Here is a 20,361-nt window from a genome sequence, read left to right as displayed (position 1 = left end):
AATTAGATATATAGTTTCCTTTGTCTCAGCAATACAACTTTCAATTCAGCTTTTCATCAGAGACAACCTCTTGTAAAGTAAGGTGCTGACTTAGGAAGCAATAATTCTACAACATGGAGTAATGCATTGCAATGGTTCCTGTGCAACCTTGGTCTAGCCCAATGCTGAGTTTTTTGCAAAATAGCACACAAACATACATAGAATCTCGGCTCCCAATAGCACTATAGATCTTTCTCTAACCAAGAGAAAAGTAATTAGTTGATGGGCTTAGAGGGTGATTACACTGGCTTCTGAAGAAACAATATTTTTTTTCTATCCATAGGAGACAATTGGTTCGCCATTAATTCCTTATCAAGGGAACTGGCTACTGGTGTGTTCACCTTGCTTGCTGAGGTTTACTGCAATTCCATTGAGAACTTTACTCCCCACACTGCCAAAAATTACATTGCCAATTAGCAGGTGACAACTACAGTTGTAGATGCCATGTGATTCCTAATGGAGGTTTACATTGTAAGAACTGGTTACTGATGTGGTCTGCTTGCTTCATCTGAGGCTTCCTTTGTCCCATCTTAAAAATTCTGTCATTCCTCAGAAGACCTTACGTGCCACCCACGGTGCCAAATATAACATTTTTAATTTGCAGGTGACTACTACGGTTGTAGACCCTATGTGATTCCTTGATGGAGTTCCCCATTGTAGGAACTAGTTACTGATGTGGACTCCTCACTTTCCCTGAGGCCTCCTTGGTTCCATCTTGAATGGTCTCCTTCTATTCCACAGATGACCTTACATACTATAAGTAAACATGGCTGGTTTCTCCAAACCAATATTTGACCAATACATGGAGCAGAATTTTTTTTTAATTAAGCTTTCAACCCTGGAGATGTACTGTTAAAGAGCACCCCAAAAGACCTTCTATCTATGACATACTGATGTCAATTTGCTTCTAGAAAGACAAAAATAAAAGGCAGTAGAGCAGCTGACACTTCGAAAGGATTATTTGGCAAATTACTACGGATCATTTGTAGTGAGTTAGGTCCTATGAGCCTGACAAAAATGTTTCTGTGGGAGTCAACTAAGCACTTGCATGTAGACATGGTAAAATAAAATGACTCTTACTGGAGGTGTTTTTAAATCAGTATAGGCCATTTATCTGATTTAATCTAGTAAGTGGCTCAGTCTAAATACATTGTGGATTTATCCAAATGTTATGCTAGTTATTTCCTTTATGATTTAGCTGAATAATCCATAGTTAATAGGTACACGTGCAGGCCCCTGACAGCAGTCTGATTCTTCTCCGCTTAGCTCTATTGCATGGCAGAGCCTCCGACTCTCAGAAGAGAAGCAAAGAATACTATCGCAGCGCTGTACATTAAATAGGGATTGCAAATGACAGACTAATACAGACAGTGATACAGGAGGAGAGGACCCTGCCCCGAAGAGCTTACAATCTAGTAGGTGGGGGAATTTCACACACAAAGGATGTGAGATATGTAGTGTGGGAAGTAGTGATGGTTTCAAATGACAGAAGAAGCCGGGTAGGCAAGTTGCTGCGTAATATGTTGGCGCTATATAAATCCTGTTTAATAATAATAATAATAATAATATTGCTGCCACGGCAAATGTTGCCCAGAGTAACAGAAAAAGACTTAATTGCTTCTGGAAATACATTATATGTCAAGGATATCTAAGACCACAGCTGGGAAATCATATTCCAGAAGAACCAGGATAGCATACGCAACGAAGATCTCTTGTATGCTAATAGAAACAGACACTGTGTGATATTGCCGACAACTTAATAACGAGCTGGTTAAACACACGGAAATATCTGAGTGCGTGTTTAGATCAAGATGTTCTCTGATATTTTATTGCTGTACTTCACTGCCAAATGTCATTCAAATAGAATTCAACCTTGACAAATATTCTTCATTGTCTGTGTCAACATTTAATAGCTCATATTAAAATGAATATTTAACAAGATGCTGCTTTTATTCCAGGTATAGGAAATCAGAACTACTAAACCTTCTTCTAAGTATATTGTAGCCTGAAAAGGGGCATTAGGAATTAAGAATTAAAATGTAGCATTTTATGCCAATAAATAAATGAGCTTATTGTGATCTATGATACTATTTATGGTGATAAGAAAGATACGATTTTTTTAAACTTGTGTATTTTTGAATGAAGTCCTAGAAAATCAAGGCTATGTTCAGACTGGCAGTGAGGTTGGAATGTGATTACTGCTTCCTCACATCCCTGAATTGCTTCCTAGGGTGAGGTGATACATGTAGCATCCCACCCACAGCAGCCTATTGAGAATGAGTAGGGCAGCAGCAAGTGGTTCAGTACCATCCACTGCCATGTGCTGCAGAATATGCAAACACTGGTTCTTTAAGAACCAGCACAGTAATGCCATTGGCCAGGAACGATACAGATTTGCCCAGTCCCGTCATGGTTCTGAACATAGCCCACACTGTTAAATAAATTGCTTCATGTACAGTATACCTAAATACAATGCTTTTTTTAGTCTTGGCAGGATTTTCTACAGGCACACTTTTTAATGGGGAGCAGTTAACACTCTCTATTCATCACTATCCTGTAGCTGGGTTGACATTGATAATTATTAAGGATGAGCGAGCAAGATTTTAAAATTCAACCTCGCAGCGAATCTGGCTGGTATCGCCAACTGAACATGTAGGCAAAAACGTCCTGTGTAAATTCGACCGTCGAGATTGAATTTTTTGGGACCTGCAAGAGCAATCAGGGGAGCAGAGCTGTAGTATGTGTTCTTTGATAGATATTCTCTATCCAAGAACACAGGAGTCCTGCGGCTGTGCTCATCATGAATAAATGTAGCGGTGGATCATCCTGTGATGATTCCCACAGCTGCATTCATTGATGAGCACAGCTGCGGTACTCACACTGACAGGAGGAGTACAGCGTCTGCATTCATGAATGCAGCCATGGGAATACTCCTGTGTGCGATCCCCGGGCACTAGAGGTTAAATGAGGGCAAGCCGTGGGAATCATCCTGTAATTATTTCCTCGATCTTCCGATGGGTCCGTGAAATTAGTTCGACGAAATTTTGCGGACCCATCAGGAGTTCTAGGAAATTTTTGCAAAAATGTCAGAGACATTCTTGCTCAACCCTACTAATTATTAAGTCTGCAAATCTCCAAAGTATTCCAAATTGAGTATTGCCCTTAAAACAGGTATCCCCATTAATCTGGTGATGTCCATGAGTTCAAGACTACAGGCTGTCATTGCCAGCAAAGGGTTTTCAACCAAGTATTAGAAATACTTTTAAATTTGTCCAATTATTTTGGACCCCTGAAATAAAGTGATTGTGTAAAAAATAAAAAAGATTTAGTTCTTCACATTTTTATACAATCTTTTTGTTCACCCCACTGAATTAAAGCTGAAAGTCTGCAGTTGTTTCATTTAAAATGAATTGTGGTAATGTACAGAACTAAAATTAGAAAAAAGCGGTCTCTGTCCAAATATTTATGGAGCTATCTGTAGATGGAGTTTTATCTTTCAAGGATGTATGGCTTTCGAAAATATTTGTATATATAAATATTGTTTTCAAATCAAATTAATATAGAACAGAACATGGACATTTATCAATAATTGTTAAAAAGGACTCACAGTTTTTTGACTGGACACAGACAGCAATAAAAAGAACTTGACAGGGGGTGTAATCTTTCCCTATTTTATCCAAAATGGAATTGCCTTTATCTACACTTTAAGTCTGATAGATAGCCCATCACTTTAATGGTGCCATATGAATTAATGAGCAGCAGTCCCAAACAAGCAATATAGGTGAGCCACTTAAGCATGCAGAGGTTATTTAGGGAGAGACATTAAAAAAAATAGAGCAGACTTTACATTATGATTGCTTCATGTCTGTTTTTTTGGTTGGGTTGGGATCACAACAAGTCTTGGTGTTGACTGGTTCGATTAAGGACATGCAGATTTCTCACCACCTGTTTGCAGGAGCGATCTTCTGAACGTTGGCGGTTGAGGCCTGGCCCCATGGTGACCTCTACTAACACTAGCAGACAGAAGCGGAGATAGAATTGAGGCAGCCTTGTTTTTTGGCTAAGCTCTGTTGAACAGAATAGTTAGCATTTATCCAGCCAGCATCAAGAAGATATCCTGCAGAGAATAAAATCTAATTTTCTATATAAAAAGGAAAATCTACAGCACTTAAAAGAAAGAAAAACAAGATCACAGATTTTTATAGATATACAGATGCCTAGTAACCCGCTCATTGTATTGCCAATCATGAAAAAAGTGAACAAAGAGACACAGAGCTGTATTATAATATAGATTAGCATCTCCTGTGAAACGATAGGAAATAAGATGCTTTTATTTCCCATGCATCACCCTTCAGCCCTGTAATTAAAAGACACATATGGTAAAAGTCAATATGATCTCCAGGAAGAAAATGTATTGCTTGTCAGAGGCGGGATACTGAGGTCTAGGAAGATGCTTAGACAGTAAGTAGAATAAATTGCTCATTTCTCATAGAAGAGATGAGAATCAGGAACAATGCACATAGTATATAGCTTCAGGATCGTCTCTGCTCAGACTGTGGATTTGACAAACACATATTTGTGAACTTTGTGAAAAAAGAATGTCCCCAATTGCAATTCCAGTCTGAGGGTGAAGATGGGGTGTTCAAGAGGACAGATAGGAGTTCCCAATTTGCTTGATTGTTTCAAGAGTGTATAGTGTTTCTTTAGACTTATTTTCATTTAGCTTGCCAGCATGTTTTACCATTGGTATCTGTAACAATGTGACATTTTTATTCTAGAGTGGATTTTTTATCCATTGAGAATCCATTGAAGGTCAATCAGTAATCAATTGGAAGTCTGAAAACACTGCACTATTTGCCATTTGAGTTCTGGGTGAGGAATTGGGTGAACCACAGAACTGAGAAATCCTGATTTGCTTGATTTGTATACATTTACTTATTGTCTACCACCAGTCCTATCTGTCCACGTCCAACTGAACACTCAAAAAAATTTTTTACGCTCGGTTAAATTCATTTCAAATCTAATTATTTGATTGGATTGGAAATGGTATCAGAAGTGAAAATCAGCCCATATAACCTAAAGCAGAAGTTCCACTTTTACTTACTTTATATTACTGCACGAAGGGATAGGCGATGTTCCTTCTGCAATATTCCTTCTTACCTGTCGGATCACTTTGTGGAACTGTCAAAAAAAGATAAGCAGTGCATGCGCAACTCAGCTTTGATTGCGAAGATACCCGGCAATTCATAATTCCCCTGTGCTTCCAGGACTAAATTAACTCACAACCTAGACTATGAAGATGGATGAGGATTGCAAGAAGAAAGAAGAAGAGGTGCCCAGATATGGAACAGGGACAGGTGAGTATAGCAGGGTTTAATTCTTGGTCCCCTATTCTACAGTATTGCTGTGTCCTGGGGACTGGTGAATCCAGGAGAGTAGCACATCTGGATCCTTATAGATCTTCATCAGAAGGATAGTCAAAACCTGCTGGGAAGGTAGTTATGAACACGATTCTTTTAACTGGGGCCTGCACTTTTTTTTTCATTGTGGGTAAAAAGCTCCTATTGCACATGCCAATCTCAGAGCAGTGGAAAGCTTTCTGGGATATGTGATGTAGGTATTCCAGAAGGCTCTGCGCATCCATTCAGTCTTTAGAACCATGGCACTAAATTTTTTTATAGGTCAGCTTAAAGTGAATTTCCAAGTGCAACAACACACCCCATCCCCCAAACCACATATCAGTTTAGGTGGCATATGGCTTTTAATAGAGAACCCTCCAAATATATAACATAGAAGGATATAGGGTGGCAATAGCCAAAGCCAGTTGGGGAGGGGGTCCAACCATTTACATGCTAAAATGTCAGCCTTGGCTCCTCATTAGTGATTTGCAAATTATCGTAGCAAATAAAGTTATATTGTTAATCATTTGTCGTATTATTTTCAGCATAAGTGACCTTTTTTGCAAATGGTAGTAATGGAAGTAAATACTGTTGAAATGTCTCATGGATTGTCATTTAATTAGCTGAAATCCATTACAAGGGTACAGCCCATAAAATACTCAATAAATTATATTTTCAATCAACTTGATGTGCCAGTGTTACCGAGGACTAAATATTATGTAAAGAGTAGGCGCCGATCATTCATTTTACCCTTTTATTTCATTTATTACAAAAATGGTGAGGGTGTTTCTCTGTACTGCAGCATGTAATAAATCTTTGTTCAAAATTATATTTCAATTACTTTGTACTTCATGCGGCCATAACAAATACATTTGCAAATTGCATTAAAAGTTAGCAAAGTGTACCCAGAGCTATCAAACCTTCTTTTACCTCACCCAAAGAGGAATCATCTGTTCTAGGTGTAGCAGAGTTTTGAAATCATCGGCTACATTTCTCATAATGACAGTCTGCTTCACAACAATGAAGGACTCCAGGTAATTGAAGCAGCATAAAATTAAATACATAAACGAAAATGCGTTGGAATTAACGCAAAGCAAACCAGTCAGCAAACACAGCATAAAAGTAGAAAAAGAGTCCTGCAATATGTTGGAACATATGTTTTTTGAGCAATTCCTGGTCTTCTGAACAGATGCGATTCCCATTGCTTTGCGGTTTTAAAACCTCTGTAAATCTACCAAACACATATAAAGTATTCTTAATTGGCAAATTTGTGGTATATTATACATCACACCAGGGATAAGTAGGCTCCTGCAAAGAACACACAAAGCTTGTGTTAGCATTTTTAATTCCCTGCTGTCAATGTGGATACTGGAAAAGTGTCATAATCTGTGCGTCTTTCCTCAGGTTTTATATATACGGGTGAAGTTGTGCATCGGATGCTCACAGCTACGCAATATATCGCTCCCTTGATGGCCAATTTTGATCCAAGCGTCTCCCGGAATTCTACTGTCAGATACTTTGACAACGGTATGTATTGCTGTGTTATGTGAATTTGATGCTTAACCTGTGTGCTGTGATTTTCTATTTTTAGGCCACTAAGATCCAACTCCAGATGACTTACTTGGCATTTCACTAATGTAATCTGACATATTTAAGGGATGCATGCTTTTATATATATATATAATTATAATAATAAAAAAATTGTCAATGCACTTATTTCTGTCCATTGTCGTGCACTGCCCAATGGGGTCAGCATCCCAACAGACAACCATTGCAGAATAATACAGAGTGATGCACATTCCTATAGTGGGAACAAAGGCTTAAAGTGGAACTAAACCCATTCAATACTCACCTGTCCCCATTCCATTAAAGGTCCCTTCTTTCCATCTCCTCCCTTCTTTCCCTTTGTATCTCATTCTTGGACCATCTTGATTGCCCGGGCGAAATTTGACAGCTGAGCGGTGATCAGGCAGTTAAGAATAGTTATTGCAGAAGGGACAACACCTGTTCCTTTCTGCAATAAACACCTGTCTAATTACCAATTATTAAAATGGGACTTTAATTCCACTTTAAGGAGGAACAAGACTTCCCTAGGTGAGCCTGCTCTCTTCGCCTTTCTATACGTGTCCCATGTATCGGTTAGGGTACTGTATTTGCAAAGGTGTTTGTAGTGCTGTCTGTGTTTCCATAATTGGGATATTCATTCCGTCTACTGGTCCTTGTGATGGTTGTCCGCGGGACTGAAAATGAGGGATAATCCAACATATTAGGTCATCAGAGCAGGAGTAAAAGGGAATTCATCCAATAGAGATACCTCTTCTAGTAGATTCCACTCAATTTAGAGAGATGTTCTCAAATTTCCTGTTATGTTTACAGGACAGTGATGGGAAATCTCCCATTCGGACAGAGGTAGAATATCAATCAATATATATTGCTCAATCTTTGATGATAATCCCCAAGGAAAAAAAAATGCTGTGCCCTTTACTGTGTTTTATGAAAAGCTAACATTATGCATACACAGTACTCAACGTGTAACATTAGCTAGCAAATGAAAAACTATTTAGTAAATGGCTGTCATTGTCAAACACATTACTTTGGCTGTGAGGCTAAAGAGGCATCGATAGAGAATTGCTATTATAACCTAAATAATAAGCAGAAGCGGGCCATCGCTTCTGGTGCTTTAAACAAAAGACAAACACATTGATCTGGAAGCAATTGTAACAAAGAACGTTTTACTAGTAATAGCTTACTTAATGAAGTCTATAGATAATAGCTCAGTGTTTCATCGGCTAACGACTTACAAAATGTCTATCTAACACACTAAAGGGAAAAGAAGCCCTTCCCTTAGACAAGTAATGGCCTGTAAGGGGATTATTAAAGCACTGGTTGCAAAAATGTTACTTCTTTTTTGTCCTTATCAGAATATTTTTTGCCAAATACAAACACAGGAGAGACAAACACAGAAGAGTTAAAGTAAAACTTCTTTTAGGACACTCTATGCTCTGACAGCTACATCAGAGAGATAATTTGCTTTGTTGGTGAATGGTCTGAACTTCAACCCCAATCAACCCAAATGTATTTTGTTTTTTGTGCGTTTGTGCCGGTCCAAAGTTTTTGATATTTAGCCCTTCAATCAAGCCGTATCTGAATAATTCTTTTTAAAGCTTTCCTCCCCTTCTCTCTTTTTTTCTGTCTGTTTTTATTTTAAAGCATATTTTTTTTAATATTTTACTTGTCTTTGTAGTGTCTTTTGCAAATCACTTAAACTTAAACCAAATAAACTATTATTTTAGTGTTATAAAAAAGGGAAAAATTGCAGAATGAAATTTGAATTCTGCTCTTGCTATCTGCCCGATGACCAGGGGCATAACTATAGATTTTGGTATCCAAGTTCCAATTGAACTCATGATTTTTAATGTGTACCTTGTTCTCTTAATTTTTTTTTTTTCAGGCACGGCACTGGTAGTTCAGTGGGATCACGTTCACTTACAAGATAACTACAGTCTCGGGAGCTTCACTTTCCAGGCCATCTTAATCAATGATGGTCGGATAGTGTTTGGATACAAGGAAGTAAGTCTACATATTTTATAACAGTGATATGTGCCTTTGTATGTTTTAAGGATGAAAATTGCTGAATTTCTAGTATCACCTTGTCCATTTTTACTAAGTCTTTCAAATCGTTATCAAAGACATACATACCACTTTGTAAGTATTTATGTGCTGTTCAAAACACTTTTATCTGGTATTTAAACAGCAGCCTTGAAAAACTGTTTCTTGAGAAACAGAAAACTTTGTTCTAACTTCTAGAAGAATAATCCTTCCTCATGTATACTAGATAGAAATGTCGCCTGGCATGTGAGTCAGAGTAAGGCTGGGTACCTACAATTGTTCATAGTTTAATCATAGATCCAGTAATGGTCACCATTGGGTCTCAGATCATGGTTGGTGGGAGGGACTGGCATAGTGTTGCACCTTTTAATACCATCACAACACCCTGCTTGGACATTCTTGGACTTGCAGACTACTCTAGATAATACCACATGCACCTCCATGAGTAAACCAACTGAAATCCATTGAATAAAACTGATGGGCTCTGGAGAGTAAGGCTGGGGCAGAAAAGGCGAGATCATGCTGGACGTCCATCAGCCAAATAAATTGCTGAACTGCAAAAATTAAAAATCAAAATGGTGAACTGCATTGTGACTGGCATGAGTATGTTCTTAGCACATAAAATGAATCAACAGGGCAACATCACAGGTGCTCTTTAAAGCTCCCCCTCACCTGATACCTACTTTCCCTGCACTCCCCAGTAAGAGGTTTGCTGTTCTTCATCAAAGCTTAAAGAGAACTGTAATATGAAATCCTTCCATTTATCCCCCACATGTGCTGCAAAACGTAGGTATCAGTAGTCAGTATTCCCCCTAAAGATGATCACTTTGCCCTAAATAGACAAAGCAACATCAATTCCAGGGCAGGCAAATTAGCAAATACACATCAGATATCTTTTACTGGTTTCCTTTCACTTTAAGAAGAAAGTTTAATATTCAGCCTTTTAATATACAGGTTAAAGACAATTACAGTCATAAAGATCTCATATCATGGCAATCTAGCCTGGATCCTTCTCTCTCTGTCTTGATTTTCTTCAGATGGTGCACTTTCCTTAATAAGTCACAACTGAGAGGTTTAGCAATTTAAAGTTCTTATGTGCTCAGCAAGAAATAATACGACTCAAAAATTACCAGGCCTATTCATTAAAGTTGAATATCTTTTTTTCTTTCTTTCTTTTTTTGAAGAAAGCAAGAAAGATTAAACTGGTCACATATGGTATAGTCTGATTGTACAATCTGTTTAAAATTTCAGGTATTGTGTATGTGTGTATATATATATATATATATATATATATATATATACTGTATATCTATGAGTATACAAGAAGAGGTCTGCTTGAATCACGGATGCTAGGGGCAGAGAGGTGAGGTAGGATTGTGTGGATTGATCATACAAAATTGCTAACTCCCATTAATGTTCTCTCTCCACTCCACCTCCTCCTTTCTTCTGAGGACCCCACACCCTGAATAAACACACAACACCTACTGTGGTTTAAATCTCTTTACAGATATTTACTTCACATACAATTATTTCTTTTATTCACATTAATTTTATCATAACGATGACAGTGAAATCAAAAGAAACCCCCCAAATACGGGTTACCTAACCTCGGCGACTGGCGTTACAGGTTCTCAAAGGCCCCGATCACCATCAATATCAAACTGGGGGTCTGCCACTAATTTGCCTTACTGCTCCCAGCTGCAACTCGGTTGTGTTCCTTCCACAGCTAAAACCATCCTTTAAACAACTCCACCTTCGAGGATCCCTAACTGCCCTTCCTTTTGCCCTTTACCTCTCCACCGCACTGCCGGGCAGGAGGACAACTTCTTCTGCCACGTCTTCCGAAAATTAATCCCCTCACTTCCTACCTCTGTGGCTTCCTTTCTCTCTGCCTCTTCTAACCCCTTCTCTCAATCACATTCTACCTCCCTACCTCTTCATTCTGCTTGCCTGATCCCCCTGTCATGCTCTCCCTCACCCCTGTCATGGCTCGGGGCTTAACTAACTGTTGGAAGTTAAAAAAGGACACATATACAAATTTTATTTTTGGATTTAGCTATCTGCATGTAGTTTTATCTTAAAGATAAACTCCAAGCAAACAAAAACACACATCAAACACATTTATGGAAACCCTTTCACTCGATCAAGGATTTGTATTTCTGTCTATCATGTCCTGATTTTGCAAGGCTCCTCACACATCACCCCCTGTAAAACATTTAAGCTCTTTCAGACTTGTGGTCCAAGATGGCACAGTTAGCTGTTCCAGAACGCATTGCAAGCTGCTTCTATGTCCTGATACAATAAACCTTTGAAATGAAAACCAAGTGTATTTTCTTCTTCCTGTGACTATATCTATAAAAATATAGTGATCCAAAGTCCAATAGGCCCTTTTTCAACTGAATAAGGTCTGAATTAAGATCAAAATATATGTTCTCGTAAACCAACAGAATATCTCTATCTGTTTTTGCCATGGTTTAGGATAGACCCACATCTGCAGCTTCTCATGGCTGGCACCTTGCAAACATTTACATTTAACAGCTTGCATAGTACTGGCATATTTAGTTTTGCCCATGTTCATGTCCTGTGGGGCTTCCGCAAGGAGATGCTACCAAGTGACCATGAGGAAGCTGATGGGGAAGGGAGGGAGGGTTAAGACACACTGCATGGTTCTCAGTGACTCCTTAGCACCATAGATAAGGCTGGCAACACCGAAAAAATTTGGTGTGTAATTGGGGGATAAATAATTTCCATATGATGGCTTGATCAGGATATTTTGGGAGCACCTAGTTATAAACACTATTTGGCTGCAACATATTTGCCACATATATATGCAAATGCATGCTTCCTAACTATTCTCCATTTTTAAAACGAGACAATTCCATAATTCTTCCATAAAGAAGGATTATACTTTCATTTGTCTAAGAAAATATTTGGCACTTTTGTGACCTGATTTAAAGCTTCTAATTAATCAGGATTGCTTCTTCTCTAAATTACGACAGATGTTCTTTTATCTAAACATTGGCCTAACTAACCACATTGTGTGTTAGTGTTTGAGTTTCTTTGTAAACAGATGGAGAGTTTTATCCTCCTAGCTTCTCTATTGTTCAAAGGACAATGGCCATACACCGAATCTATTCTGCTTACAGGGAACTTGGCATTCCTATCTACCTTACCTGGCAAGGTTGATGTAGTTTGTTTGTTAGCACCACTGCAAATTTCTGGCTCGGATCCTCTGCATTTCCAACTCAGATGTCTGAAATCCCAGAATACCGCTGGAAGGAGCTGATCGTCATTGTTCATTCTTGGAGCAGAGTTTTACTCTGATCTCTAGAGTAGCTCATTTACTTATCTACGCATGGGAAACAATGATATGTTCAATAACCTTCATGCCTTGCTGCTTCCCTCTTCAAATTTCAAATCAAAAGTGGTATTTAAAATTTAAATGCCACAATCCAATCTCCAGAATTTAGTTATGTGTTTCTGGTAGTTATGCATAGGTTAAAATAGATGGTAAAATTATGTATTGGGCAAGGAGAACGTAAGTTTAACTAGATGGTTTGTAAAGTAGAGCTCTGGGCACATAAAAAACTCCAAAAATTTCATAAAAGAGCCACACCAACTATTGAAAACCCATGTACATGCTGAATATGGCTGAATCAGCTATGAGGAGAGATTAGCTGAACTGAATCTATTCTCCCTTGAGAAGAGACTTATAAGAGGGGATATGATCACCCTGTATAAATATATAAATGGTGCAAATAGAGAACTCTCTTCCCATTATTCACTTTGAGATCATTACAAAGAACAAGAGGGCACTCTTTGCATCTGGAGGAAAAGACGTTTATGCTCCAGAGGAAGGAAGGGATTCTTCACTGTAAGATCTGTGAAAATGTGGAATCGTCTCCCACGGGAAGGAGTTTCAGCAACTACTATAGATTGCTTTAAGAAGAAGCTGGATGCTTTTCTAGAAGCACAGAATATAACTGGGGATTAAGGATTTAAAGTAAAAATAACAGTGACTGTTGATCCAGCGAACATCTGATTGAAAAAATTATTTTTTTTCCTCTGTAGAGGCAAATTGCACCAGGGGTTTTTTTGCCTTCCTCTGGACCAACTATGTCTTATAGGGTTTTATATCTGGGATATGTTTATTTCCCTAGTGGTTGAACTTGATGGACCTATTTCTTTTTCCAACCTAACCTACTATGTAACTATGTAACTATTAATCCAAGAAGATGTGAAGGATTTATATCGTAGATAAATAGCTACGGGTAGGGAGACTGTGACCAGCTTGCTTATTGACCATTGGTTAGTAATTTTTTTCTTGTAATTTCCTATATCTTGGAGAATTGCTGCACAGTTACATGGCTTTACATGTAATGTAGGGACACTCCTTGTATATATTTGTAATGTTTCCTGAAAATCATTAAAGCCATTCTGCAAGCAAATGTGGGTTTGCTGTCTTTTTCCACGTGCTTTTGTTGTTGTCGTATATTTGACATTATTTAGGATGCTTCTGAGGTCATGAAAAATTAGTTGATCGCTGCATTTCCCCTGTAGTTGACCCTGTTATGATCTGCATTTGATTTACCTTTGGCTTTCTTTTTCAATGACTGAAAAGCCCCTCCCGCACATGCCGATCTTCGGCATACACAGAAGGAGCAACCTAAAGCCTGGGTTACGTGACATATGTATCCCAGGAGGCTCTGCACTCCTATTCATTCTTTACCACCGCGGTAGTAAAGACAGAAAGGCAGTGGCATTGCTTTTTTTTTTTTTTTTTTTTTTTAAAAAGGCATTTAATTTGCAGCATTGGAATTTGGTTCAGTGCATTGACTCAAGGCCCAAAGAAAGGTGTATTTTACCAAATCATTCATTGATCTGATGTATTACGATTTGGCTTGTCTCTAGTATCCAATTCCATATTTCCAGCTCCTTACATAAAAACAACTCTCCCACTGATTGCTTCTACAGGTAGTCTTGGGCTAATGACATCTGACATACGGATGTCTCCTAGATATGAACGGGGTCTCCCTGCTCACTTGTGTGCAGGACGGAGGCTTGACAGGGGGCAGTTTGCATGACTTGAAGAAGAAATCTTTTGCTAAACACAGCTGAGGTCGTGGGTGATCCTAGGGGGGTGAGCTCTTCTGCAGCCTCTTTTAACTCTTTATTGACCAAGACAAAATCTGCAGCTGTTTCTTTTTGCATATCAAAGCACAGCTCGCTCCAGAAGTTAATGAATGTCTAGGCTCCATAACGTTTTTTTTTGCTTTGTTTGTGATTAACTCACAGTCAGGATTTTATACAGTAACTGACACCATGCTGCCTAATAATATGTTGAGACAAACATCTGTCCTAATTGCATTTAATAAAATAATGTACCTTTTCCGACTTACTTCGAAACTCAGCTTAAGAACAAACCTACAGTCCCTATCTTGTATGTAACCTGGGGACTACCTGTATTTGGTTTCTCTTGCTTATGGATTTTTTTTGTGGCTTTTTGTCTGGTTCGCCCTAATTCTATTATTGTCTAACCAGTTTCACTGTCAACTGACTTGACCAAACTTTACCTGATTCTGGCTTTATGACTTCTCTTGTAGCATAAACCACACATTCTCACAATCCGGGACTCTTGTAAATCAAAAGCACTTCTACAGCCTGTAACTTTACTATCTTTACTATCTGCTGCCAACAATCCATTCTGCCTGTGGAATAACTACCAAATGATCAAAAAAAGGAAAGCCACATTTTTACTTAACTAGACTAAAATACTGAATAGTGTAAAAATATTTCTACAAGGGCTCATTTTTATTAAAGCGTAAGTTGCCCTTCTGGTCTTGTGACACAGATTCTCTTACTGCTCGTCCTTTATTAGTGATATAAAGGTCACATATGCTTCTGAGACAAATGCCCAATGACACATTCTCAGATTATAGGTCCTTCCCACCCTGTGCTGAAAGAAAATGATCTGAATAATGCTATTCACTGGTGCTGGGCCATAAAGCAGCCTTTGGGGGGCCACAACAGAACTAGGGTGACTACTGCAGAAGGATCTGCTTTTATAAATCACATTTTTCCACTGACCACCTATGTAGAGAGGTATTTCCTCCTGAACTGACCTCCAAAGTGGATGGCATTTTGACTGCCCTGTACATTGGAGGTCAATGTAAACAATTCTTCCCACTGATCACTAATTAAAAATCCCTGGAAAAAAGAGTATGTCATTGACGAGCATTCTTAAGGGTATCTATTATGGTGGAAGTTCACTTTTTCTCAGTCTGCTCTGAAACATGGATGCAGATTGAAATACTAAAGTAAATCAGAACTTCTGATCTGTATGCCCAGGTCAGAAATATTGCAGCCATTGGATCAGCATGACAGCCAGAAATATCAGTAGTAGGACCCTCCATATTCTCCTAGTTTAAGTATCCTTTAATTTCATTTTTATTAATTTTGTCCCTATTAAAGCCTAACAGTAAATAAACAGTCATATTTTACAATTACAGAATGAATGATGGCAGATGTTCAGCATCATGACAGTTACAAGGTCACCCTGCTACTCATGTTCTTTTCAGCATCTGAGTCTGATAAACACTATAGCTTTTGAGAGGAAATCTAATATAATGAACAATGAAACACAACATGATCCATTGTATATCTGTACATAAGGGGAGAGCGTGAATGTTCCCTATGTCTGTGTATGAATGCATGCAGAAGTTTTTTTATTGACTACAGACCTATGGCATATGTCAGATGTCTTTCATTAAGCTAAACACAATGCAAAAGAAATATTATTTATGAAAAGAGATGAAATGAAACCAGATCTATTTACCATGTTACTTGCTGTGTAATTCACTACAATAAAATTGTACCTCCCAGACATCCTGGCAGTGATATAACTACAAATCATGGGTCCCCATTGCATTATTCTATTGGGGCTCACTCTTTGGTCCAACTAATACTAGCCACTCCATTCACTTTTAGGGTAAACTTAAAGACAATTCTGTCTGTCAAATTGTTGTCAATACAGTTGATATGGACTGGAGCCACTGAGGTGCCAGGGGCCACTAAGTTGTGCTCCACATAAGCCACTAAATTGTTAGTAATTGTAGAATTAGTATCTACAATCTATTATGAATGCTGTATCTAGACTCATCCATCCTTCCCACCACTCTTATTCTGCTGCCTCTCTTTAGTTGGCTTCCATTTCACCTTTGACTCAAATTCAAGCTCCTGTGCTTTGCCTTCAAATCTCTCCGCAGTTCTTGTCCCACTTACTTTTCTGTTCCGGTAGAGAAATACTCCCCTCGCCGCTCTCTTCACTCCTCCAATGACCTACTAATGACTTCCTCACTCATAACCTCATCACTGCTGATTTCTTGTATCCTTTTTACCAGAGCTACACTTTCTAACACAAATGCAACTTTGTCTTGCAGATCCCGGTACCGGTGATGGAGATAAACTCCACCAATCACCCTGTGAAAGTGGGGCTGTCAGACGCCTTTGTGGTGTTGCATCGGATTCAACAGATTCCAAGTATGTATTTCCTTATAAAAACGTCTGTACAATCATGAATGTGGTTTAGTACCACTAGGGTTTTACTGGCCTGGCTGGTAAAACTGGAACCTGTTTTTGGTAATATTATAAAAAAAATAGTATACTTAACCATTTTTGCAAAAAAAAAAAAAAAAAAGAATTTAAAAAAAAAAGTTTTGTGTGATGTTCTAAAAAAGGATTGAAAAATACCTGTCAAAGCCTGACTCCAGCTAAAAGTTTAGATATATTGGGGGTAAAGGGGTATTGGCACAAAGGCAGTCTGCTTTTATTTGTGTAATTTGTGTCTGGGTTCAGGGTAGAGAAATGCATGACTGTGGCAAGTCAAAACCCTTCTCCAGCACAACACCCCAAAAGAAAACCCAAATGACGACACCTGCAGGTATGCTGCAAATGGCCTCTTGGCTATTTATTACAACTTCTTAGGTATTATATTGTCATCACATTAAATTTTTAACATTTCAACAGCGCAACATTTTACTAAACCCAATGTAACCACCCCAATCAGATTGCAAGTCCTTGAAGGCATTAACTTTTTCGCCACCATCAACCAGGGACCTGCGCTTCTCATTGATATACCAGGATGCCAGGTGCAACTCCATCACCTCGAAGGACTATATCAATTACACCATTTTTGAGACCCCATACCATAGATGGCTCTCTAAACCACTCTATCACCTTCTCCACTCACTGGCCTTGAGAACCCCTTAACTCCTCCAAAACCATAATACCCATCACAGGAAGAGATAGTGGGAAACTTCCTCCCTGCTGTCTAGACCACTGACCTCACCCCACTTTCCTTTAAAACCTATTCTCCTACCACTCAGTAGTTGGAAGTAGTTGTGTCTCTGCAACAAACCTCACTTTTTTATCAAACTCACTTCCTAACCCGGTCCTTTTCTGGGTTTGTGATCTATGCCTATCTTGATTGGCCAGGACCAAATGATGTAACCCTGTATATGTACACGGGTATTCATTCCTTCCCAGCAGCCAGGTATGCCAGGATCATGCACTGAGTTGCACATGTACAGCTCAGTGTACATTCAACAAAAGTTTGCGAACAGGCAGATTTGATTCACTTTTATTATTATTATTATTATTATTATTATTAATAATAATAAACAGGATTTATATAGCGCCAACATATTAGGCAGCGCTGTACAATAAATAGGGGTTGCAAATGACAGACTAATACAAACAGTGATACAGGAGGAAAGAACCCTGCCCGGAAGAGCTTACAATCTAGTAGGTGGGGAATTTACACACAATACACTTTAAAAGAGACATCGCCTGACCCTGTTCCACTTGTCGTGTCTTATTTTATCCTAATGCTATATAATTATGATCAACCATAAGCCATTAGTATTTGAACAGCTTCATATCTGCAACCTAAGCAGGTAAATAAAGAATTGCTTGAAGCAACAGAGGAGTGTAGAGGTTACTTCTTAAACAAATATCAGCAACCAAGAGCATCAGCTTTCTTTAATGGCTAAGAAATGAATCACATTGTAGTACTTTACATTTCTGGGGTGCTCCTGTGACAAAAAATAATGTCACAAGGATTCATCTCCGTATTGGCTTAACCATCAGGACCAGAAATCATGGAGGTCATGCTCTATAATTAAGTATACATCCTTAACAGCTGCAACAAGAGAGTCAATTCACTGATATAGTCTGGTATAGAAAGGTGTAAGATAAACATCTTACCATTTATAGACATAAAAAGCTGATGATTGTATGAAATCTTGTCTTCCTAGGCTAAACCCATATTTTAAGTGATTGGAGGGCATTAAAAAAAAATAAAAAATGCCATTTAATATGGTTAAACGTGTGATGGACCTGTATGTGTGAATCAGACTCGTAGCCTACATACAGCAGCACTTAGATTTAAATAGGAGGAGCATTAACAGCCAATTATATGTTCCGAATGTACTTGTTCCAGCAAACAACATATTTACATAAAAAGAGAGCAAACGGATGAGTCTTTAAGGTGCTCCTTCATTGTCCAGTCACAGGCTACAGTCAGGGAGAAAACTGCTGTCTCTAAATGCTATGTAAATGACAGGACTAGAAGGACAGCATGTACCATATACATATGATGCTGATGGGTGGGTGGGAGTTGACTTTACAAAGGCACCATTGCTTTGTCTTATATGGATAAGGTGAAAGTATTATATTATATACCATGTATTTATTAGCATTATTTTTTTTTGTTTTGAATTTTACCATTGAGAGAAGCATTTTGTTCCCTAGGTTTATACTTGAGTAAAATAATTTTCCTGTATTTTTAAGTAAAAATAAGTAACTTGGTTTATATTTGGATTGGTTTATATTCAAGTATATATAAACGATTTTCAAACACTTTATTTACTTTATTTTTATACTTTATTTTATACTTACAAATGTATTATAAATACTGTAGTAAAAGAAAAAGTGAGGGAAGTAAGGCTCCATTAATGTGTTACCTTTGTGTTTTTCTAGATGTTCGCAGGAGAACGATTTTCGAGTATCACAGAGTGGAGTTGGAAATGTCTAAGATTACTAACTACTCAGCGGTGGAAATGTTACCTCTTCCAAGTGAGTGCTTCAATTGTTGGATAATACGTCACTGTAGAAAAGATACAGTGTATTGATTTAATGATCTGTAAAGTGGCTCCGGGTATGAAGAATTATCATAATGTAGGAGATGTCAGAGAAAACATATAGTTCATGGAGATCATATTAAGAATAAGCAAGCAAAATCCATCATGGAATTCACTCTATATATTTGATGTCATGTCATTTTTTAAAGTGCTGCATTACTTAGATGAATGAACTGACATGAATTGTTCCTCTTTTTTATGGATTTTTGATAAATGCAAAACAGGAAGATGTCATTGTTAGCAAATATTTCATTGTTTAGTCATTTAAAGGGTCAGTAAACCTAAACCTAATGTTAATAATATCATGGCTTACATTTTGTAAATAAATATATGAATAAATGCGTAGTCATCTAGAAATACATACAAACTGCCACAAATGAATTGTCTATTCTGTGAACGGAAATTTTATGATTGATGCACTCATTTGAGAAGCTGGAGAAGACTGGCAAATTGGTGGAAGACAGAAGGCCAAAGTTACTCATGAATTCTATTTTAATATTTTCATATGTTGTCAAATAATATATGGAGAAACTTACAGTTAAAAGTGAATGGTGTAATAATAATATTCACCACTATTGGGGGTAATTAAAAACAGAATCTGCCATGGAGAACTTGGCCAACAGAGTGCACCAAGTCTGTGGACCTGATTTACAGAATGGACCAAGTCTGTGGAGCAGAACCATTGTGGTGTGCCCTCACTACGTGGCCTCGTTCTCAAAATGATTTATAAATCTCGAAATGTTTCCAGAAAATGTCCCATATTTTATCAGATATCTTAAATGGATGTCAAATTTGGTAAAGAAGACCTTAGACATGTAGATGTCCAACTGAAAGACATTCTTGGGCATGGGTTGAGTGTCCCTATTTGACCAAACTGTAGGCAGATAGACTGGAGGTAGACAGTTTTGAAACTGTATAGTAATCAATAACGTTGCAAAATGGATACCCTCCTCCCTAATGTGTTGCTAAAGGGAGGCTGCAAAAAGGGAGGGAATGTAATGCCAACACCAGACACTTGGACCTACCTGGTTGATCAGAGAAAAGATCTGTTCAGCCAGGGTTCCAAACGTAACATAGGGAATTTCTACCTTCTTAAAGAGGACGGGGCAAAAGGA

General features: G+C 38.1%; 1 protein-coding gene across 1 annotated transcript in view; it reads left to right on the top strand.

The window, feature by feature from the left end:
* PLXDC2 (plexin domain containing 2) overlaps positions 1-20,361 on the top strand; it is a 271,147-nt gene that overhangs the window by 196,226 nt on the left and 54,560 nt on the right. The window contains exons 5-8 of the mRNA XM_072412754.1: positions 6,843-6,965; positions 8,890-9,008; positions 16,487-16,586; positions 19,086-19,181. Coding sequence (XP_072268855.1) covers positions 6,843-6,965; positions 8,890-9,008; positions 16,487-16,586; positions 19,086-19,181 — 438 coding nt within the window. The remainder of the gene's footprint in view (positions 1-6,842; positions 6,966-8,889; positions 9,009-16,486; positions 16,587-19,085; positions 19,182-20,361) is intronic.

The sequence above is a fragment of the Pyxicephalus adspersus genome, chromosome 5 (assembly GCF_032062135.1).
Source record: "Pyxicephalus adspersus chromosome 5, UCB_Pads_2.0, whole genome shotgun sequence".
Lineage (NCBI taxonomy): Eukaryota > Metazoa > Chordata > Amphibia > Anura > Pyxicephalidae > Pyxicephalus > Pyxicephalus adspersus.
Note: the sequence above shows the minus strand (reverse complement) of the source record. Positions and strands in the feature narration are given on the sequence as shown.